Genomic DNA, 23,690 nt, shown 5'->3' with positions numbered 1-23,690 from the left:
AACAAATCTCAAGTGCTCGGTCCATTTCATGTCGTTCCGCAGATTTTTGTTTAAATTTTTAATAGCTGCGACCGAGTCTACCAACAGACAAGCCTGTATTTTAACCTTACAGTTTCCTCTCTCCATCCGCATTAACTTAAAGAGTAATCCACATTTAAAGCAAGCTATCATTCAAAGGAATTCTATCCGTCATACAAAATCCTCCTGCAGCCATTCGACACTCCTGTGCACAACAGCGTCATCTGCATACAATCACGGCTTGCTGCTCACCCTACATGACATTCTTTCATTGTTAATTTCATTATAATTACATTAAAATGTTATGAAGCAAATTGTTAGATTATACTATGTCATTGGACTCTGGGAGGAATGAACGTATTGTAATTACTCAGTTTGTCATATCGGCGAGTGCTGAACTTTGCTGCTTGCTAATAGGTTCTCAGTTTCGTTTTCAACCAAGAAGCCTTTATCACGGCATATGAAAATAAAGATAATAATCCTCAAAAGTTCTTATGTAGTCTCTGGCGAAATTCTTTTGTTCAGTGTACATGTGACAAATCTTAGTTGACAGAGGAGCTTATTTTGCACAAATTCGATGCAGAAACCGACAAGCATTCCATCTATGTCATTCACCACTTCACTGATGCATCATGTAAATGTTGGAAGCGATTTCCGACTGTCGTTTATTAAGGTACATTTGAACCAAGTTTTCAGTCTTAAGTTTTCACTGTACTAAGGACGCACCTGACTATTTCTTGGCCATTGATAAAAAGTGTTCGCTAATAATGTGTGTGAAGAAGTCCCGGGGATTTTGTGAATTACTTCGCTTGTTACTAGTACTTTTACTAATCGACTTTTTTCAACAAATATGAGTTAACATTAAACGAAGAGTTATGAGTTACTAAAAACATGTTCATGGAAAGTTGTGAAATTGGATCAGCCAAGAGAGATGTGCCAAATGATCAACTTTCACTGTAAACATACGCGTTTTCAAGACTATTTCATAAGTACCTGTAATCAAATACAACAAAGATTTAGCTTCGTAAACGCATCAAGACACAGGTAACCCTACTGAATCTCGTAATTTCTTCACGTAACGCTGTGCGAGAGAAACAGTCCAGGAACAAAACTTTTTCTTACCTCGTGTCGCAGTCGGTAATTACAACAAACACTTAAAAATGTAAATGTACAAATCAGCCAAAAGTAAACTTACACATGTCTAGTTATCTGTTTGAATGTTCTAATAGTACAAAATTTAAGTCACCTTTATCATTAGTTAAAACTATTAAGTTCAAAATACGACTTACGCAACCAATTGTGATTTCTCAATATTTACTGGTTCTACAATATTGCTGAAGTGTGTTGGACCCGTACCAGATAGGACGAACAGAGGCATTCAAACAGTCCTTCCCGCGTTCCATACGTAAATGGAACAGGAAGAAAGCCTAATAACTGGTACAATGGGACGTACCCTCTGCCATGTACCTCTCGGTGGTCTGCAGAGGACAGATGTGAATGGAGGCATGGGTAGAACAACTTTTAAAACGAAATCTCTATGTTACATGCCTATAACATTGGAAAGTTGACGGCATTTTGGAAGTTCTATCATCACTTTATTATGAGCGGCGATTTTTCATATCATAGAAGAAACAAATGTCCGTGCATAAGTTCAGTTGAAAGCACACTCATAATCCAAAGCGCCTAAAAAACTGCCTATGTAAGAAGACCGCGCAAGAAGCGAGCAGATCATAGCCTTCGTCTGAATTTACAAGACATTGAGAACCGGGTATACGGAAAAAGTTGAGCAGAATATGAAAAGGGTTTCATAGCGGATAACTTTTAGGGCACCATTCTTTGTTCTGTATCAACAAAAACAAGTTTTTTTTACTGTTTTGAAAAATCTGAAACAGCACTCTTTCACAAGAGTTAACGATGCATTTGCTTAGATGTAACAATCTAAATCAAGATGACCGACACAGTCTCGAACCTTGATACTGCTAAATTAAAGTTGAACCGGACGGTGTCTGAGGAAGTTGAGCCAAAGCGCATGATTGAGGATAGAGAATACATCACTAAAACAACAAAACAAAATTCCTTCAGTTGTGTAGCTGCAGGTTGAGAAAAAAAAATCTAGCTAAAATATCAGCTGTTTTCTGTTTACTTCGTTCGACCTTTACTCTGTCCATACAAAACATCTGCAAGAACATTGATGCGTAAGCGCTAAGATTTTTGCTGTCAATTGATTTTAGTAGTGCTAAAGCAGAGTCTTCACACCAAGTATGTGCTTTTCTTGACAGACTGATCAGTTAAAAGGTGGGCAGCTCAGGAATGCCGATTTGTACATAGCTGCGGCGATACATTCTTCGCATATTTACTTTAAACGGTTTAGTAAGACAGAAGTAAAGCTGCTGAAAACAAAAGTTACGAAACAACAATATGTTTAGAAATACCGGAATGTTCAAATGTGAAATTTCTCCCACTACTAACGCAGACGCACAAAGTTCTACCAGTATTAATTATTATTCGTCGTCTGCGGCAATAATCATTTTGCCGACAGATAAAAATTCGCTACAACTGCTTTGTTTCCTCGCAAATCTTTACCTAATATATTCACATAATGACTTAAGAGCATTAAGTATAATGTGCATGACCCAAATAATACAGAGGCATACTAGAAGTCCAAAACGAATTGTGCACGCATTCTTAGTTGTCTGCGACTCGCTCATAGTCTTAGTAGTACGGAAAAAAGTCTTTTCTGCATATGATTCTCATATTCACATTCTTCGACACTAATTTTAAGACTTTTCCGCTAATTTGACAAGGCCATTACACCCAGTAACAACGTTCGCGGTTGGCACAAAACATTTTGTATTGGAGGCGAAAATAAGGACTATTGAAATACGTCTGCTTACATAAGGCATGTCGTAAGAATATTACATATCTCTTATGAAGCAGTCAACCAAATATTTAATATTACGATCGTGTGTGCCCAAAAAACTAAAAGTATCAGTATAAATCAAACATTGTTCGTTTATTTAATATCTTATTTTAATAAGTTTTATTTTTTCCCTCATCACTGGTGTCATCCTACAGAAAATTTGGAAGTGTACTAAAACTAAAGCCACAGTGGCCCTAAGAATCCATACAACGCAATAATGTACGAACCTGACGCTAACAGCTGTACAACTCATTAGTTCCGAATTTTACAGTGCATAATAAAACACTTTCATTTAAGCAAACCAGCTGTCACAACGCAAAGGAAGATCTAAATCAACTGACTCCGCGAAACTTTTTCCAAGAACACGGCAATCAACACGGTGCCGATTTTTTCTGCATTAACACTTTTCAGCGTTAATTTCGTGGTCCTTCAAATGAAATACAATAAAATTAAATTCTTACCTCCGAGAACATCATCAGTAATAGACTTCGGAGTGGATGTCATTGCAGCTCACTCATCAACACACCACTGTCGGAATCGGATACAAACTGACACTAGCACTGGCTTGTAGCTTTTTACGTCAGCTATGCCTGCAGGGTTGACGCTTTGTTTTGGTGTAACGTCAACATGAAACGTCACATGAAGTTGACCAATCAGAGGCCAGCTTACAAACCAAACAACGGCTATAGTCAACAGGCATTCTACAATATCCACAATAATTTTTAAGGTCTGGATGCTCTACATAATTTTATGTTTATTGAGACGTGTAAAGACAAGAAATTTTCATACGATAAGTTAAAATTCTTCCTGACATTGTCTGAAATTCACAGAGATCTGTCATACCAGCTTTAATCTTGTGTCCTGTTTTTGAACGCATAGTATAGGTAGCAGCACTGTCTGAGCGATAAACAGCTGATTGTATTTGTGAGGTGCGTATTACGACGATAAACTGCGTCTTTGATGAACTTCTGCTAAGGTAAATGCTACAACTGAAATTTGATGAGAAAATTTAAGTATTCCTAATGTCCAAGGAAATGCAAGCATCTTAAATTTCACATCTTGGAAACACAAAAATTGGCCATATTATATTGATGGCCCATTGCGGGCCACATATAGAGTAAAACCTAAAATGGTCGCTGGAATATGTCGCATTAAACAGCTTTATGTAGATTTTTAAGCATGTTTTACGTACAGACGATGAGATTATTTACAAGGCTTAAGTGCTGATTACCATTTATTTCAGAAGCGAATGGTAATAGGGAACATGACAACGCGATATTAACCATATGCCAAGGTTAAGTTTTGTCGTAACCTACTTACAGTGTACAGCGTAGCAGAGACGAGAGTACGTTCGTGATGTAAAAAATTTTGTATATTAGATTGTTGCATTACACCCACACAAAAAAAAATATACGGAAATTTTTTATGGTATCTTATGATGCCAATTATTAAGCTGTGATCGTGATCTACTTCTGTATGGTACTGCTGTCTTGTTTTCTAATACTCGTGTCTGTAATACTTTACCAAGCGTAAATAATTTTTTGTGTGTCTGTTCCTAAAGGAGAAGAATATGTTACAATACCATTTGTTTGTTGTGGTAGTATTCCATGCGATTGCGAAAGGCAATGCATTATTTAGGGGTACTTGAATTGAAAACTATCGTATTTGCTGACGTTTACGACCGACGAGGTAATTTAATTTTGGGGAAATTTTAAGTGCTGTTTACGTGTATTTGCGGTAGGAAAACATTGTAAAACTGATAGTTTTTCCTAAACTGTGAAAACAGTAGGTGAGCTCAAAAACTGGGGTTCACACAGGGACGGGTCGTGTTGTAATTTAAGATGGGCTACGTCTGTAAGTCACAAGCAATGATTGTGTTTTAAGCAACGATTTATATTCAGGGTATTTGGGCTATATTAAAATATTTGTTTTTTTATATGGAATGAGACACTTTATTTATTATTATAGGTACTGTTAGTGACACCTGTTATGATAATGAAGATTCCAACAAACAATGGATTCTACGGATATGATTCCTCAGTGTCATATTTGTCCGATGGCTCAGACATCGGAAATGTAGAAGACATGGAATCGCCATCTCATGATGGAGATTTTTCTGAATACCTTTGGATGGAAAATGAGGAAGAGTTTGATAAACAAGTAAGTTTGCTGCAGGACCCTCTATTTCATTGTGGTTTGCCATTTTTTACAGTTATGTAATTTTATCTGTGCAATTTCCATTTAGTGTATAAATTGCAGAATATCACCTGCTGTATAATTTTATTCAGAAGTAAATATACAATAGAAATATATTCTCTCTCCTGTGTGTGTGTGTGTGTGTGTGTGTGTGTGTGTGTGTGTGTGTGTGTGTGTGTGTGTGTGCGATGAAAACAGAGTTGTTACATATATTAATTATATTAATGCCCATGAATTAAAAAAAAAATGATTGAAATATCCATCTGGCTATAGGTTTCCTGTGGATTCCCCTAAATAACTGTAGACAGTTAACACCCGGAGCCTGTGTGCTGTAATGAATAATGTCCTGTCAGAGACATAAAACCCTTATTTTCCTTCCTCCAAAGTTTTGCAGGTAGATATTTCCTCATGAAATAACCAGAAAGTTCAAAAGTAATTTGTCACTTTCACAACATTCAGATTTATTATAAAACAGAGGAAATTTTCATATATTAAGAATGCACATAAATAAAGTAACTCAGAAATAGATGCAACATTTTGCAGAATATTTACTAAGCTGCTTAAAAGCTAATTTGACTGTACTAGTAACTATATCGTTTGGATGCAGCCATACTGTTTCCACTACCACTCCACCATTTTCTTACCAATCTACTCTGAAATGGCACTAGAGTCTGTTATGAGAGATATTTTATTCTAAAATGTGCTCATTGCCTGCTTTATGACCACTGTTTATTGAAGCGCTGTGTGTGTGTGTGTGTGTGTGTGTGTGTGTGTGTGTGTGTGTGTCAGTTCATGCGGAGTTGTACTCATTCGTATATGAACAAAACTGTTTGTTCTAGAACTCTTTAACATCCCATAATAGGATCTTCAAGGATTTGGATACCATTGACTGCTATCTAATACTGTATTAGTAGGCTGGAAGACATTTAAACAGGGAGTACTTCAGTCGGCCTCTAATGCTTAACTGTTAAGTAACTTCATAAAGAAAGCTGAGAAGAAGTGTGCAGGTGACATTGGTAGTAGGGTGCACAATAGCAAATACCACAATTTTTCGCATCAGAGCAGTATGTTTCAGCTAAGCCAGTTGTCACTGAAGCTTCAGTCTGGAGTAAAAGGATTGTGCAAATGGCCCGAGAGATCTTATTTTTGCTTATAATCTAACATTCTGTGACAATGAATGCAATGTAAGTAAAGTTGAACCAGATTTCATGCTGTGATATGGAGTAGTTTAGCTTCGCAAGTTAGTGTAAGAACTGAAAATTGTCCACGCATGCTGTTAGTTCAAAAGATTACTGAGGGATGTACTCTGTATTATGTGTACATGACGCACTGTTTGCACATCTTAATCAGGGATAAGAAATTTCTGCTCTCCTCTCTCCCTCCCCCTTTCCAGTTGAAAATGTGAAAGTAAGTGTGTGATATGTATGTGAAACTTTGGCTGAAACGCAAACCTGGACATCAATGTAATTTGGTAGCGTATCATGTTTTGATAATGGAACAGTGGTTGCAAAATTTTAGTTGAATACTTTTGTAAGTTAACACAGAAACTACCAGTAAAATGTATTTAAGGTTTCCATTTTCTTATAATTATGACTCGGTGCCGTAAAACCTCTTACTCACTTTCTTAAGTAAACTGAACTAAATATTAAAGTACTGGCGGAATTAAAGCTGTGAGGATGGGGCGGGAGTCATGCTTGTGTAGCTCAGTTGGTAGAGCACTTGGCCGCGAAAGGCAAAGGTCCCGAGTTCGAGTCTCGGTCCAGCACACAGCTTTAATCTGCCAGGATGTTTCGTTAAATATTCAAGTATTTGTCAGTAACATGCATAGGGTGAAACTTTTCATAAATTCATTATTTTGCCCATTGGGTTTAATATTACTTCATTTTTTAATTTGTACATTCATTTAAGTCTTTAACATTTTAGTAGTATACTATCGTTGCAGGTACATTAATTTTCTATGGTTTTAGTGTTTTTATTGTTGAAATTTCATTTTTCACTTCAAACATTTTTTTTGCTAACAGTGGTTATGTCCAGGTATTGAATGCCATAGCCATTTTGATTTGATTGGCTCCCAGTTTTTGTCCACTTACATCATAAATTGTTGGTCACCGTCCACACTATCCTAAGCTGTACTTGATCCCGTAGAAAACCGCCAATAAACTCCTATGTCTTCCAAGAAACAAATGACAATGTATAAAACAGCTTCAGACATCTTGATTCATTTACAAATGAGTCAGTGTGTTAAATACTTCACATTGTGCATGTAAACAAAATAAATTTTTCACAGGGATTGAAATTATGCTTGAAGTTTGTTGGACACTTAAGTGCTCTCATTATGAAACACGGGATGAACATGGTCTGGGTAATTTGTGCTAATTTTCAGCGAAAAGTAGTTTTTCTTGCATCATGCTGTCTGTGACGATACCTCCTGAGCCGTGTTGTACAGTGACATAATTTAGCAGGTACATTCAGTGGCATATCTGGAAACTGTTTCCAAATTCGTTGCAAATAGAATTAGTGGTAAAGAAGTAATAAATTAAAACATAAAGCTGGATGCATGACTGGTAGAAATGAGGTAAGCGATAAACTTTTTCCCGTTCTTAATTTTGTGGAAGTGAGGGTGGTAAGTTTTAAGACTTGAAATTACATGTAAAGCGTATTGGAAGCTGCGAAGTCATTACAGTCTCAAACACTGAATGAATAAACATGGGTACAGCCGTACTGCAGGGGCAACCTAAATGGAGGGATATCTGTCGAGAGGCCAGACAAACGTGTGGTTGAGAGGCCAGACAAACGTGTGGTTTCGGAAGAGGGGGAGCAGCCTTTTCAGTAGTTGCAGGTTGATTGACTGATCTGGCCTTGTAACATTAACCAAAATGGCCTTGCTGTGATGGTACTGTGAATGGTTGAAAGCAAGGGGAACCGAGGGCATGCAGAGTTACTGTATGATTAAATGATGATGGCATCCTCTTGGATAAAATATTCCAGAGGTAAAAATGTCCCTCATTTGGATCTCCGGGCAGGGACTACTCAGGAGGACATCATTATCAGTAGAAAGGAAACTGTCGTTCTATGGATCGGAGCGTGGAATGTCAGATCCCTTAATTGGGCAGGTAGATTAGAAAATTTAAAAAGGGAAATGGATAGGTTAAAGTTAGATATAGTGGGTATTAGCGAAGTTCGGTGGCAGGAGGAACAAGACTTTTGGTCAGGTGATTATAGGGTTATAAATAAAAAATCAAATAGGGGTAATGCAGGACTAGGTTTAATAATGAATAAAAAGTAGGAACGCAGGAAAGGCACTACGAACAGCATAGTGAATGCATTATTGTAGCCAAGATAGACACTAAATCCACGCCTGTCACAATAGTAAAAGTTTATATGCCAACTAGCTTGGTAGATGAAGAGATTAAAGAAATGTGCGATGAGATAAAAGAAATTATTCAGATAGTGAAGGGAGACGAAAATTATTTTTAGTCATGGGGGACTGGAATTTGCTGATAGTAGGAAAAGGAAGAGAAGGAAAAGTAGTGGGTGAATATGGAATGGGGGTAAGGAATGAAACAGGAAGCCACCTGGTAGAATATTGCACAGAGCATAAGTTAATAATAACTAACACTTCGTTTAAGAAACATGAAAGAAGGTTGTATATGTGAAAGAGGCCTGGAGACAACAGAAGGCTTCAGATTGATTATATAATGGTAAGACAGAGATTTAAGGATCAGGTTTTCAATTGTAAGACATTACGAGGGGTAGATATGGACTCTGGTCACAATCTGTTGGATATGAGCTGTAGATTAAAACTGAAGAAACTGCAAAAAATGTAGGAATTTAAGGAGGTGGGACCTGGATAAACCGAAAGAACCAGAGGTTGCAGAGCATTTTAGAGAGCATTAGGGAACAGTTGACAAATATGGGGGAAAGAAATACAGAAGAAGAAGAAGAATGGGTAGCTTTGAGAGATGAAATAGTGAAGGCAACAGAGGTACAAGTAGGTAAAACGATGAGGGCTAGTAGAAATCATTGGTAACACAAGATCTATTGAATATAATTGATGAAAGGAGAAAACATAAAAATGCAGTAAATTAAACAGGCAGAAAGGAGTAAAAAGTCTCAAAAATGAGATCAACTGGAAATGCAAAATGGCTAAGCAAGGATGGCTAGAGGACAAGGGTAAGGATGTAGAGGCATATATACTAGGGTTAAGATAGATACTGCCTATAGGAAAATTGAAGAGACCTTTGGAGAAAAGAGAACTACCTGTATGGAATATCAAGAGCTCAGGTGGAAAACCAGTCGTAAGCAAAGAAGGGAAAGCAGAAAGATGGAAGGAGCATATAGAGGATTTATAAAGGGGTGATGTACTTGAGGGAAAGATTATGGAAATGGAAGAGGACATAGATGAAAATTAAATGGGAGATATGGTATTGCGTGAAGAGTTGACAGAGCACTGAAAGACCTAAGTTGAAATAAGGCCCCGGGAGTATGCAACATTCCATTAGAGCTACTGATAGCATTGGGAGAGCCGGCCATGACAAAACTCTTCCATCTGATGAGTAAGATGTATGAGACAGGTGAAATACCTTCAGACTTCAAGAATAATATAATAATTCCAATCCCAAAGAAAGCAGGTGTTGGCAGGTGTGAAAATTACCAAACTATCAGTTTAAGAAGTCACAGCTGCAAAATACTAACACAAATTCTTTACAGACTAGTGGAAAAACTGGTAAATCTGACCTCGGGGAAGATCAGTTTGGATTCCGTAGAAATGTTGGAACACGTGAGGCAGTACTGGCCCTAAGACTTCCCTTAGAAGATAGATTAAGGAGAGGCAAACCTACATTTCTAGCGTTTGTAGACTTAGAGAAAGCTATTGACAGTGTTGACTGGAATACTCTTTTTCAAATTCTGTAGGTGGCAATGGTGAAATATATGGTACAAAAGGCTATTTACAATTTGTACATAAACCAGGTGGCAGTTAGATGAGGCGAGGGGTATGAAAGGGAAGCAGTGGTTGGGAATGGAGTGAGACAGGGTTGTAGCGTCTCCCAGATGTTATTCAATCTGTATATTGAGCAAACAGTAGAGGAAACAAAAGGAAAATTTGGAGTAGAAATTAAAATCCATGGAGAAGAAATAAAAGCTTTGATGTTTGCCGATAACATTGTAATTTTGTCAGAGACAGCAAAGGACCTGGAAGTGTATTTGAACGGAATGGACAGGGTCTTGAAAGGTGGATACAAGATGAACATCAATAGAAGCAAAATGACGATAATGTGACGTAGTTGAATTAAATCAGGTGATGATATGGGAATTAGATTAGGAAATGAGACACTTAAAGTAGTAAAGGAGTTTTGCTATTTGGGGAGCAAAATAACTGATGATGGTCGAAGTAGAGAGGCTATAAAATGTAGATTGGCAATGGTATGGAAAGCGTTTCTGAAGAAGAGAAATTTGTTAACATCGACTGTAGATTTAAGTGTCAGGAAGTCGTTTCTGAAAGTATTTGTATGGAGTGTAGCCCTGTATGGAAGTGAAACATGAACAATAAGTAGTTTGGACAAGAAGAAAATAGAAGCTTTTGAAATGTTGTGCTATAGAAGACTGCTGAAGATTAGATGGGTAAGTCACATAACTAATGACGAGATACTGAATAGAATTGGGCAGAAGAGAAATTTGTGGCACAACTTGACTAGAAGAATCGACCGGTTGATAGGGCATGTTCTGAGGTATCAAGGGATCACCAATCTAGCATTTGAGGGCAATGTGCAGGGTTAAAATCATAGAGAGAGACCAAGAGATGAATACACTAAGCAGATTCATAAGGATATGGGTTTCAGTGGTACTTAGAGATGAAGAAGCTTGAACAGGATAGAGTACCATGGAGAGCTGCATGAAACTAGTCTCTGAACTGAAGAAGACTACAATAATAATAATAATAATAATAATTTGTGCATCTTGAACTGGGCGCTCTCTCTCTCTCTCTCTCTCTCTCTCTCTCTCTCTCTCTCTCACACACACACACACACACACACACACACACACACACACACACACACACACTGTTGTTGGAACTTAAATAGTAGCAACCATTTATTCACAACCACTACAAAAGAGTTAAATGTTTGCACCTGTTACTGTCCCTCAAAGTAGTCAGCAGCATTGTGTAGAACCCCTTGCCAGCAATGTGGAAGGCATAGTATACCATTAGCGGAGCCTGTTCTGGTGATGGTGCGAATGGAGCGGTCTAAAGTTATAGGGATTCTTGTGTATGACTGTGATGGTGTTATCCTAACTCATTATGTTCCTCCATGGAAGACTGTCGGTGCACAGTATTATTGTTCATTTTTGGAGCATTAACTGTGACGAGCTTTGCGAAAGAAGCGGTGACTCTTTCTGTGCAACCCACCCATCATTTTGCACAACAATGTGTGGACGCATATAGTGCAAGCTGTGGCTGCTCTGTTCGGTCAATGGGACTGGGGAGTACTGTACCATCCACCATACTCCCTGGACTTAAGTCCTTGTGACTTTGGTTTGATTCTGAAGATGAAGGAACCACTTTGTGGCTTTCGCTTCAGAACTCGGAACTGTTTCAGAGATTCGACAGGCAGTAGACTGCTCCATTCGCACCATCAACAGAACAGGCTTTGCTAACAGTGTTCTATGCCTTCCACATCGCTGGCAACGGGCTTTACGCAATGCTGGTGGTTACTTTGAAGAACAGTAACAGGTGCAAACATGTCAGTCTTTTGTATTGGTTGTGAATAAATAGTTGCCAATATTCAAGTTCCAAACCTCGTATATACACACATTTTGTAATATTTGGCTCCTGTATTAAAACTTTAAGATAAGATTACACCTCTTATTGAGTAGATCACACCATTTTAATTATATGAAATATTGAAAATAAGATTTTTGTTGCCCTTGGAAGTCATTAGTCAGCCTGCAGTTGAGACAGGGTGTCCAAGCCGTGGGTTAGCTGTTTCATAATATAGATTGTGTTGACAAACATGATCACTTCCTTTTGGTTTACTGCTCAGGAGTCATCTTGGTCTCTTTTATGTCAACATGCATGTTAAAGTTTGTCAGGGTACATTATAGTACTTGAACCCTTCAACCTGAGAATTCTCTCTCCTAGACATGGTGCTACATCTTAATTTGCTAGTTGGCCCTTTTCACAAACATAAAACAATCAACAGCGTAAATGTGGCACTACACTTACTTTCACTTTTGCTTGTATGAGACAGTTACTCTGTAAGGCACCTAACTAGGAAACCACTCAAGTGGAATGGACTAGATTTACTTGTGCTCAGATGTGTGTCCCACAAATAAATACGTAAAAAAAAATTTTAACATTTTGGTGCAAAACACATGCACCATTGAAACCTTGCTTGAGTAACTCTTATGGAAAAGCTTTATCTCTCTTGTATTGTTTCAGCAAAACCAAAAGACTGAGACATTATTGTGAAAAGAGTCTTTATTATAATAGAGGAATATGACTACGGACAGTTTCGGAATTTTTATGACTTCCTTAGTACTCTTGAATACAGTAGCATGAATGTAATTTCGTAACACATTCTGTTGCAAATATTTTTCCTTTATTAATATATTACAAACATGAAGTATTTCATGGTTCCTCACTGTACATGTAACACTATTAGAAGATGGTAATGAATTGCTGTATGAAATAATCTATGTTTGGCTGGGATTTGAACAATAGTACTTTAATTTTTAGATTAACATATTAGTTGTTAGATATAGAGACCCTATTATTGTAATACTTATGGTGTCAAACAAAAGAGTAGATCTACTTTTGTATTTATATAAAATATAAATATAAACAATGACATTATGACCACACTTCCCCTGAGAATAACATTATTGAAATCAAGTGGAAGGCATGTTAAATGACACAAAAGGCTTATAGTAAACGAACATACAGAGGAAATCGTTTAATAAATTCTTTAAATGTTCACTTACTATGATGTCTATTGAAATTGAATGAATGACTCTGGAATTTCTGGTAGGCAACAAAGCTCTAGATGTTGAAGCCACAACCAGTAATATTTCCATCTGGTTAGGTTGAGTAGTGTACCAGTACTTTTTTAAAAATATCTTAATCTATCAGTTTGAGGATGGTGCACAGATACAACTATCATTACTTTGCCTCTTGTAAACACACTTCATGACATGATAAAATAACATGTAGGCTATCCTACTTGTAAGGTGGAAAAGGTGGCAACAGAAATACTAGAAAATAAGAAAACTATTCTTCTTCTTGGTACCACCATTCATTTGGCTTTGTTGCAAAATTGCAGTGGACGTGAGAACATCATGACTGGGCAGCGAACCATAATTTCCATTTTGTAGATGAATGACTAGCTGTATTATTGAATCTATAAAATTGAGTTGTGGCAGTAGTACACTTTGTAATACATTGATCTAGGTTTCCATAATTCTTGTTGTAACAAAGTGTCTCTTAGAAGCTGCAGTTTATGTTGTTATTGCTGACAGCTTCATGTCTCATTTACTCCTCACTGGATGTGGCACTCTCCATCAGAAAAAAATAAAATATACCAAAACACCAGAATCAAGTCAGTTGTTTGAGAAGGATGATGACTAGTCTGAGTAGCTATCATTGTTCCAAATTCATGGGGTGTCAGTCCTATGAAAGACATCTGGTAAGACATTAATTTGCAGCTTAGAGCTCACGAACCATCACCTTGTAATCTACAGGAATTTGATGACTTGTGCCTGGACATCTGATGCCATCTTCTCCAGTTACATTCCAAGGACTTGTAGGAACTGTTTACAGTTATTTGCAGCAGTTTTCTGTGCTGAAGGTGGACCAGTATGCTAAGAGGTGGGAGGTCGTAGCAGTCTGGTTTATCATTTGAACTTTACCATTTGGGTATGTTGAGAAGGTGAGTTACATATTCTGTTTTTGGTGTCCTCAATGTGAAAAGCTTATTTCTATTTCTTAAACTTTGTTATTTCTCTGGCTTATTGTTGTTAGATATAATTCTGTGGATGTGAATTACACCCAGGAAGTGTTGCAGAGGTGTTTCACCACATATTTAAATACAAACTATGTCACTTGTAATATATTGATGAATTGTGGAATTTGAAGTAGCAGACATGGTTGAAGAGAGAATGGAATATATCTAGATGATGCATGGTAAAGCTGTAAATACACCATGTACTATCTAGTTATTCACAGAATGGGCAAGAGCCGTTTGATGATGGTTTGATCATAAGGGACCTTGTGACTTCCAAAGCTGTACATCTCATAAGAAATGCGTTAAAATATGTATTGTTGGTTTCTCAGTCTGAATAAGACTCCAGCTGTAAGCCAACTGCTGTAGATGACATCATGCTGATGGCTAAACATGCTAAGATTTTAATAACAGATAGAGGTTCACACTGCAGGAGATAAGTTTCAAATTAATGGATAATATGTCAGCAGCCTTAACATCCAGGATGATCTCATCACTGTATGCATAGAAGCTGTTACTGTACGTGAATTTTGGCTGCTGAATATGTACCACAAGGGACAGAAATTAGAACTATATGCTCAGAGCTTGGAGGAATAGAATCTGAACTGATAAATTGTGTCAAGTCAATAGGAGTGAAGAGTGTGTCATGTGGTAATTGTTTGCTAGTCAACAGGATACAGTAAAGGTTTATGTGAGGTCTTCAAATGAGAAAAACGTGTAGCATGAAAGATTGACTCCTGGAAAATAATGTGTAGTACACCAATATTTACATATAGAATTCCACTGTGCACTTCCAGATTCACTCTCATATTATTGCTGACTTTATGGAGGTGCTAGCAGGCTTACTCCAGAAATTTCCTGACTGCAGTTGTATTAAATTCACACAGGAAGCTGTCAGAATTGTTCAGTGCATTCTGGATTGCCCTCCAAGCAATTTCCCTTGGTTGTGGCCAGCTACTAAGTGTTTATATTTCAGTGAAACTGTGAGTTAATGTCACATTAATGAATGTTACATCATTACTATTGCTACTTCTGTTAGCACATTACACCCTGCAAGTCTTCTCAAAGGGTACACTTAAGCTGTGAGACATAACTGCAAGTGAAACACAGATGTTGCATTCTGCATCCGGGAATTTAATGTATTGTGTTCCCGATTCAGTGATATTTAGGGTGCTATTTACCAGCATCTCATTTGATTTTTGATTCTTTAAATAATGTGATTTTGATTCTTGTAAGGCTAGATTTTAACCCAGAATAAATAATAATAATAATAATAATAATAATAATAATAATAACACAAAATGTACTGGAGAATGATGAATACAAATTATACTAGAACAGAACCATTATAACAGGTAAAACACCACCACATAACAAACCTGACATCATACTCACCAATAAAAAGAAGAAATTAACACAACTAATCGAAATATCCATACCCAATACAACAAATATATAGAAGAAAACAGGAGAAAAAATTGAAAAATACATCCAACTGGCTGAGGAAGTCAAGGACATGTGGCATCAGGATAAAGTTGACATTATACCAATTATACTATAAACAACAGGAGTCATACCACACAATATCCACCAGTACATCAATGCAATACAGTTACATCCAAACTTATATATACAACTACAGAAATCCGTGATTATTTATACATGTTCAATCACCTGAAAGTTCCTAAATGCAATATAACATATACCGTATTGTTAAAAGGAAGTCACGCTTGATCAAGGTCCGCGTCGCTTTCCATTTTTGACCAAACATAACGTCTGAGAAAAGAAAGAATAATAATAATAATAATAATAATAATAATCTTCCATTCTCGTGAAGGATTATTAGGGCAGAAACAGCAAACTGTTTTGCTAAATTGGCCTAATTTAGCTGGATTACAGTGCTGATACTTAATGTTTTTTGGTAATGATTTATTAGTTTAACTTAATCTTTTCTTTTGCACGATTCAAATCTAAAAACAGTAATTAGTTGAATGTTTTAAATGAAACTGTAAATAGATAGGCATAATGGAACGAGCAGAGTTGAACAGTGGATGCACATCTCGAACAAGAGCTTGTCTGTTGAAGTCAAATGATCATGAGAGATCATATGCAAAGTCTTCACAGCAATACTGTAAAACTTGTTTTCCTTTCTGTCTTTCCCTACATCCAAGCAGGGTGTTTTTTTAATTCATTCTTTCATACCTACTTTCCTATGAATAGGACCTGCTGTGAATTATCATACTTTTAGTTCAGCTTATTAGCAAATTTATATGAAATTTCTCCTGTATTGCATTGCTAACAAAGTACTAGATTGAGCAATGTCAGGGCTCCTTCATTCGTAAATCACTAAAACAAATCTGGTCTTCCTGTCTTATTTTTCCCATTTTTTCATAAACTCCAGCCTATCCTCTACATTTCAGTTGTTGAGTTTGCAAGAAATTTTGGCAGTAACACTTCACTTGTACCTTAACATTGGAAGTATTTCAGGAGTTGAATTTATGTGTGATTTTTTATACAGAGGAAGTATGTTAAAAATAAACAAATAATTCAATTTGATTAGGTTATGCAGCAACTGGAGGAAGAAGAGCTAATGGAACAATGTATTGAGGCAATGCTAGAAGATGAACGAGAAATAAGAAACATCCGTAATCAGATGGCATCTACCAATGGAGGCTCAAGTGATGCAACTGCACCACCTCGACAAGCCTGGAGCACTAATGATGAGTATGTATTCGTGGATTTTTGAAATGAATTAGTAAGAAATCAAATTTTACAATCCTGATTTAATCACAGTGCTTGAAGTTATTATTCCTACATTTTAGAAGTAGAGGCATAGACGTGGCCCTTACGGTAGTACGTTTCACTGTTTCTTATTGTAGTATTTTCCTTCTCTTTTTGTAGTATATAAACTTTCCTCTACTCATATTGGGACAACTGTAAATGATATTACCAAGTGAAACCCATTGTCTGATTCCTGCTGTGTTTCATTGTGATTCTAATGAACTTTAGGCTAGGAAGCAGTCTCGATACAGCATTCTATGGAACCGAAACATAACCTATGTAGAAATTGCTGAAAGACAAAGGGGAAATATTTGATGTGTGGAGAATCTTCTAAATTTAGTAGTCAAGTGAGGTACTAAATCAAGAGGTATGGAAAACAGTAGATGAGATGAAAATTCTATTCTGTTCAGAAGAAATTCTCAAAAAGACTTAGACTAATTAACTTCAACTGAAGCCACTGAGGATGTTATTAGCAGTGTATGTGCGGAGCTGGAGGGAGTAGCATAGTACGGTAAGAATTAGATGATGTCAAATCAGCTCTGCCCAGTAAGTGGATAGGTTGCAACTTTTTTATCCCATTGACAACGTACATTATTTAGATTTGGAAGGTGATAATTTGCGGAAAAGTATGTATCATTTGTTTTTGGAGTAATTTAGAGAAAAAGATATTCAGATCCAATATAAAAACAAAAAAAAATACAGTTTTATACTGGTAACAATGTGTCTAATATGCTTGTTATGTAAGTCGAAGGGGGGGGGGGGGGGGAGGAACTGATGATACCAGCTGCATTTGTACTTTATGTGGATCAGCAGTGACTAGTGAAAATGTGTGGCAGACTGGAACGCAAACCTGGGATTTCGTGCTTACTGGGCAGTTGTTGACCGCTGCACTATCCAGACACTGTGTTTATTGCAAATGTGTGGGCTATCTTGGTGTGCTCTCTGGCTGACCCTATTTTCATCTAGTGCCACCTATTCACATTCACTGTCTGTGTCCTCCATGCTCTCTAATTTTAGATTCTGGCTGGAGGTCGAATGATATTGCACATCCACACTGGAAGTGGGTTATCTTTGCCTATTGAGACAAATCGATTATGAGAATGTGGACATATCCAAAAGAACAGGCACGATACATTCATATAAATTAACATGCTAGATTAACCTCATACACACATAAAACAGATACACAATTAAAGAAATATTTTATACAATTTACACCTAATAAAATTGTTTCCCATTAGAAGCAGAAACGGACAACTCACTAAATTTTCTGGATCCATCCACGCAAAGAATAAACAACACACATTATTTCGCAATATACAGCAAACCCACAACCACAAGCATACACCATTCACAATTGGTCAGACTATCCTTTGTCACCCAAAAAAGTAAATTGCAGATTCAGGGTGAACAGATCAAACAAGACATACATAAATAAATGGAACGACGCAAAGGAGTTGAATACAGTAAAACAGATTACAGTACAGAATGGTCATGATAGAAAAACTAAACAAAAAAATGTGTAAATTAGTAAGGAATTAACAGGTCACATGCATGCACACAAGCCTGTTCAGTAACACAGAACAGCTCGACACACGGACAATGATCACATACAAGAGGTAACAGGACAAAGAACCCATATGCAAAACGAGATGGCACATACTCATTCACAATAATAAAATAGGTCACAGGGTAGACAACATTTTAAAGAAACAGTCACTTCAGATAGGATACAGACCAGACAACACAACACACACAAAAAAATCTAAGGACACAGGAAACACCCTCGGGTAAATTCAACAGATTAGGCATGCCTTAACTTGTATGCAACTCTTGTTAGTCAGCATGCATAAGGCAAAAATGCAGAAACAAGGTATCGAGAACTCCCCTTGAGCTCAAAAACATAACAGCTCCCATAGCACATTTGCTGGTCGCTTAATAGCCCCAACTAAAATAGAAACAGATGTAAAAATACTAAAATACAGCCCCAACCTGTGCTGTTGACTTATGACAAAAGAAAAGTTCCATATGCAGAAGGCATTAGCAGTAGGAAAATGCATGAGATTGATATTGCAACAAGCAAACATTGAAAGTGTATCCACACTGCAACAGCATAAGCACTACGGTTTGTAAAGTTAAAAAGTGTTACTTGCGAATGAAGTTCCTCGAAACATGTATTTGCATGTGCATTTCAACAATAGATGAGAGTGTAGATAAGAACAGATATTTTGAACAAATGTAAGAAATCACAAAAAAATTTCACACAGCAAAATTACATTTATAGGTAAAGTGGTTTGTTAACTTGCCAACCAAACTTACAATAACATTGTTAAATCGCAGGTGACTGGCTGATGTACAGGCAAAGCCGTATTTAGGCCTAGTCTCGTTAGAACAATTACTACTTAAAACGTGTTTACATTTTACAGAACTGAGTAAAGAATGCCCACTGGTGATGGTCCAGATATGCTGAGACATGTGATATTTAGTGGGGAAGTGCATTCTGAGGAGTTTTGTTGATAACGCATTGACATGGGTCTCTCTCTCTCTCTCTCTCTCTCTCTCTCTCTCTCTCTCTCTCTCAGCCTCTCTCTCCTGCAGCCTCACCCCACTTCGTGCTTCTGTACCCATATAAATATTTTATAACTGCTCCTCTTCGGACAGAGTAACTTGTTTTGGTCTTTGCTTAATCTGTCCTACTTATTTTGGAAATGTGTTCTGAAGTGGGTGTTTTTGTAAATTGTGTTAGTCTTATTTTCTGTTGTTTCTCTTTGTGTTACAATGATTTTGTAGTTAATGAAGTCTCTTTTCAGTGTAACAAACCACATTTCTCAATCACTGGAGGGTCTGAGTGTTCAAGATGATTTGGCCAAACAGGTGAGCAATTTCAAATTATTAGTGAAATTGCAGTAAGTTATAGAACTGTGTTTGCCTTTAGCAATATTGAAAGGTAAGAATTTTTGCATTCATTTTAGAAATCCGAAATGACAGGTTGCAAATATAGTAAATATTTAAACTAGAAATAGAATATATTTTTTGATGAACGTATTGCAGTCATTCTAGTACTCTCACTAATTTTTATTTTCATAGCACAGTAGTATCGTGTGCCTATGCCTAGTGCAATTATTTTTACTGTGGCATTTAGCTATCTTGATTTTAATGTATTCGTTATGTCGCAGAGCACACTCAACCCCAATGCGGCAGAGTTTGTTCCACAGCAGAAAGCATCAGAGAGCAGCGGGTCAGGAAATGTGGATCGCTCGACGACATCTTAGAAGTTACGCAGAGGTCTGCATTTTCTTTGATGCCAAGCTACATTTCATTTGGTAGGCTGTGAGGCAATGGAGTCCCTGTGAATGAACTTTGTTAGTCACTGAATACTCCACTCTGCTTCAGAGTGGGTGTTTGGATGTGATTTTGAGAATGAATGTGATATATAAAAAATGTCAAGAATGCAGTATTTTAACGGTTGTAGAGTTTCATACGCATTTGTCAAATGAATGCTGAGATATACTTAAATCATTTTTCCGCTGTGCATTGGAACTTTATTTTTCTCTTCTTTAAATGTCTTTGGGTGTTTACAGTTTACTTAAAATGACTTTCCATTGACGATATGCCACAGAAGTACTGAAAGTCACGTCCCTTTTTCTTTGTTTGAAAATTTAATGTTTCATTGTTTATAAAAATAATTTCATTATAATTATAATAATTATTGCTATTATAGTAACGTAAAGACTGTGCAATTCCTAATATCACTTTATGGGAAAAGTACAAAATAATCTTTATACAATACTCAGTTATTGTAAGGGTATGTCTTATTCTGATAGAATCTCAGAACTTAATTTATATTAGCACTGCCAGAATTGTGCAAACTTTGAAAACTAGCACTAAATGACAGTTTAAGTAAAATTAACTGGTCTTTGAATTGCAATGAAAGTTTGAGCTCATACAAGATCTCATTAGATTATGAAGGAAGATACAATCATTTATAGGAGCTTGAAAGAGAATGTAAGCTTATATGAAATTTTTTATTTATGTTTTCTATTTAAGAGGTCATAATAGTTTGTTGTATCATTGAGGTGATGAGATATTTAATTGATAATTGCTGGTAGCTATAAACTTACCTTCATTTCACTTTTTTGATACCAGTTGAAATTTTACATATTTTAAGATTCATACAGTGTGCAATAGTCAGTTGCAGAACAGAGTTTCTGTTATTGCTGTTAATTGAAGTTCCTTCTCTCACTTTGAAGAGCTGACATTCTGACAAACTTTACATTTGTTTGCAATTTATTGCAAAGTGTTCATACAAGCAAAGTCAGCTTATTACTTTCTTTTATTTTTAAAATAAGAGGTCCAGTTATGTTTGTAATGCCCTAAGCAGACTTGTATATGCAGTATTAATAATTTCAGAGCAGAATATTAATTGATGTGATATTAAGTGTCAAGCATGTGTGTTATATGAAGTGCGGCAACTTAATGGTATGCTTGTTTCGGAATGAAAGGATATTTGTAAATGTACTGAATATGGTTAAATGCTATAGTTTAAGCCTTACATTTATATGTGAAAAAAATTGACAGCATGTTTGATAAAGACAAGGAAATATGTAGATTTAGATGGTTGTGTTTATTGTTTTACTTTACTGATACAGAACTTTAGTAATTTTCCTTCTCTGGTTTTTGTTAGTTTCTCTCTAATCTTTTAAAAGAATGTCTGATTTGTGTAAATGTAGAATAGTGAAGTAACTGAAATTCTTCTGCTTTGGAGATGTTTTATTTTGTTACAGTAAATGTTGCCATTGTTTGTCAACACAAAAAATGTATGGAGGAATGCCCTTTCTTACATTAAATGTGTATTACTAAATTTCTACAATATGCTGTAGCTATTTAATTTGAGACCACCTGAGTGACTTTCCTTACATGACATGAAATGATATGCAGATTTTTAGAGGTACATATTGAACAAGTTATAGATCCTGCCAAAGAATTGTAACTTGTTGGATATTGTTGAAATGCAGATGTGAATTAATGGTAAATGAACATTGCTCCATCTGTGATATTAGCTTGGTATGATTGTGTGATGAATATAGGTAACAAACAAGATTATTGAAGTTGAATTACTTTTATCCTGCTGAGACATTCAGATGTTGCATTGCATGGTTGAGGCAATTCTCGAGAACTGTAGTAATGCTCACTACATAGGGAAATTATTAGAACTTCAGATCTGAATACTTTCATTATTTGTACTGTCTGTAGAACTGCATAGTGGGTTCAGTTAATGTCTGAATGCAGTGGTCCAATGTGAGTCAGAGAAGCATGATTTTAGCCTTCATTAAAGGCTTTATGTATTCATCTTTCACAACACATGGAAGCAATTTGGCATTATATAATTTAGATTTTTCTAAGTCGAACATGGTAGTATGGGAAGAAATACAAGAGAATTATGGGAGGATATGGGCTTGGTAGTAAGAATGAGAGAAGAGAAAGACTAATATTGAATTCTGCAGTAAATTTTATCTACTGGTAGTGAAGATACTGTTCGAAAATCACAAGTGGAGAAGAAGGTATATTTGGAAAAGCCTGGGGATAAAGGATGATTCCAGCTAGATTACATCTTGGTCGGACAGATACTGGATTGTAAGCCATACCCAGTAGCAGGTATAGACTTGGGTCAGAGTTTAGTACTGATGAAGAGTGGGTTGAATTTTAGAGAAGAATCAGTGTGCAAAGAAGTAGGATACTGAAGTACTGAGGAATGACTAAATGTGTTTTCTGTGGCAATAAATGCCGTGATAGTGAATACCACAGCAGAGAGTTTACTTGAAGAGGCATGGACATCTCTAAGAAAGGCAATTACAGAAGTTGACAAACAAACATGGTACAAGAAAGGTAACTGTGAAGAAGTGTTGGCTAGCAGAAGAAATGCTTTACTTGATTGACAAAAGAAGCAAGTACAAAATATTCAGAGAAATACAGGGATACAGCAAAAAAAATTCTTTAGGAGTGAAATAAGAGAAGTGCACAGAACCCAAGGCATAATAAGTGCAGGAAAAATGTGAAGAAATAAAAAAAGAAACATTCTTTGGAAGGACTGATTCAGCACATAGAAGATTCAAAATGAGCTTTGGTTTAATTAAAAAGCAAGAGTATTAGCATTAAGAGTGCAATGAGAGTTCAACTGTTAACTGCAGAGGAGAGTGTGGATAGGCGGAAGGAGTACATTGTGAAGGTGTCTACGAGGAGGAGAACTTGGCTGATGACAACATAGAGGAAAGACATGAGTCAATATGAAAGACACAATAGATGCAGTATTAGTCAGTTTAATAGGCCTTTGAGACTTGCAATGAATTAAGGCAGAAGAAATAGATAACATTTCCTTAGAATTTCTGAAACTATTGGGAGAAGCAGCAAGCATGTAACTATTAAAGTTGTGTGTAGAATCTGTATTATTAACAGATAATACAGACCGCTGCATCTCCATCACCCAAAGATGTCAGGGCTTATAAATTTCAGAAAATCATGCACACAATCCCGAAGATAGTAAGGGCAAATAAAGTGCTGGAACTATTGCACAATCAGCTTAATGGTGCATACATGCCAATTGATCAAGAATAAAATACAGAAGATTGATGATCAGTTTGGTTTTTGGAAAGGTAAGGTCAACAGAGGCAGTTCTGATGTTACAGTTGATAATGGAAGCAAGATTTAAGAAAAACACACACATTGAGGATATGTTTACTCAAAAAAAAACCTTTAACAATGTAAAATGGTACAAGATG

General features: G+C 36.5%; 2 protein-coding genes across 4 annotated transcripts in view; one reads left to right on the top strand and one right to left on the bottom strand.

The window, feature by feature from the left end:
* Nucleotides 1-3,557, bottom strand: part of LOC126188031 (BCL2/adenovirus E1B 19 kDa protein-interacting protein 3) — a 325,431-nt gene extending 321,874 nt beyond the window's left edge. Inside the window, exon 1 of one of the 2 annotated variants that reach the window (XM_049929454.1) lies at nt 3,400-3,557. In XM_049929454.1, coding sequence (XP_049785411.1) covers nt 3,400-3,442 — 43 coding nt within the window. In that variant the 5' untranslated portion in view covers nt 3,443-3,557. The remainder of the gene's footprint in view (nt 1-3,399) is intronic. The other variant, XM_049929453.1, reaches the window with a different exon arrangement.
* A 242-nt stretch (nt 3,558-3,799) lies between these two features.
* On the top strand, nt 3,800-21,786 carry LOC126188032 (polyadenylate-binding protein-interacting protein 2). Of its 2 annotated transcripts, none has more exons than XM_049929455.1 (5): nt 3,800-3,914; nt 4,907-5,098; nt 16,694-16,857; nt 19,725-19,788; nt 20,091-21,786. In XM_049929455.1, exons 2-5 carry the CDS (start codon nt 4,928-4,930, stop codon nt 20,184-20,186), a joined length of 495 nt encoding a protein of 164 aa, XP_049785412.1. In that variant the 5' UTR covers nt 3,800-3,914; nt 4,907-4,927; the 3' UTR covers nt 20,187-21,786. The 2 variants fall into 2 exon arrangements, with proteins under 2 accessions (XP_049785412.1, XP_049785414.1); XM_049929457.1 differs by having other exon boundaries at nt 3,817-3,867.
* Nucleotides 21,787-23,690: the final 1,904 nt, after the last annotated feature.

The sequence above is a fragment of the Schistocerca cancellata genome, chromosome 5, assembly GCF_023864275.1.
Source record: "Schistocerca cancellata isolate TAMUIC-IGC-003103 chromosome 5, iqSchCanc2.1, whole genome shotgun sequence".
Taxonomy (NCBI): Eukaryota; Metazoa; Arthropoda; class Insecta; order Orthoptera; family Acrididae; genus Schistocerca; species Schistocerca cancellata.
This window is presented reverse-complemented; position numbering and strand designations above follow the sequence as displayed.

Bases quoted from the DNA above. Each gene is read 5' to 3' on its own strand.
- LOC126188032 (XM_049929455.1), top strand. From the start codon at position 4,928: ATGATAATGAAGATTCCAACAAACAATGGATTCTACGGATATGATTCC. The intron at 16,858-19,724 runs GTATGTATTCGT...GTCTCTTTTCAG, and splicing joins GCCTGGAGCACTAATGATGA to TGTAACAAACCACATTTCTC. The intron at 19,789-20,090 runs GTGAGCAATTTC...GTTATGTCGCAG, and splicing joins AAGATGATTTGGCCAAACAG to AGCACACTCAACCCCAATGC.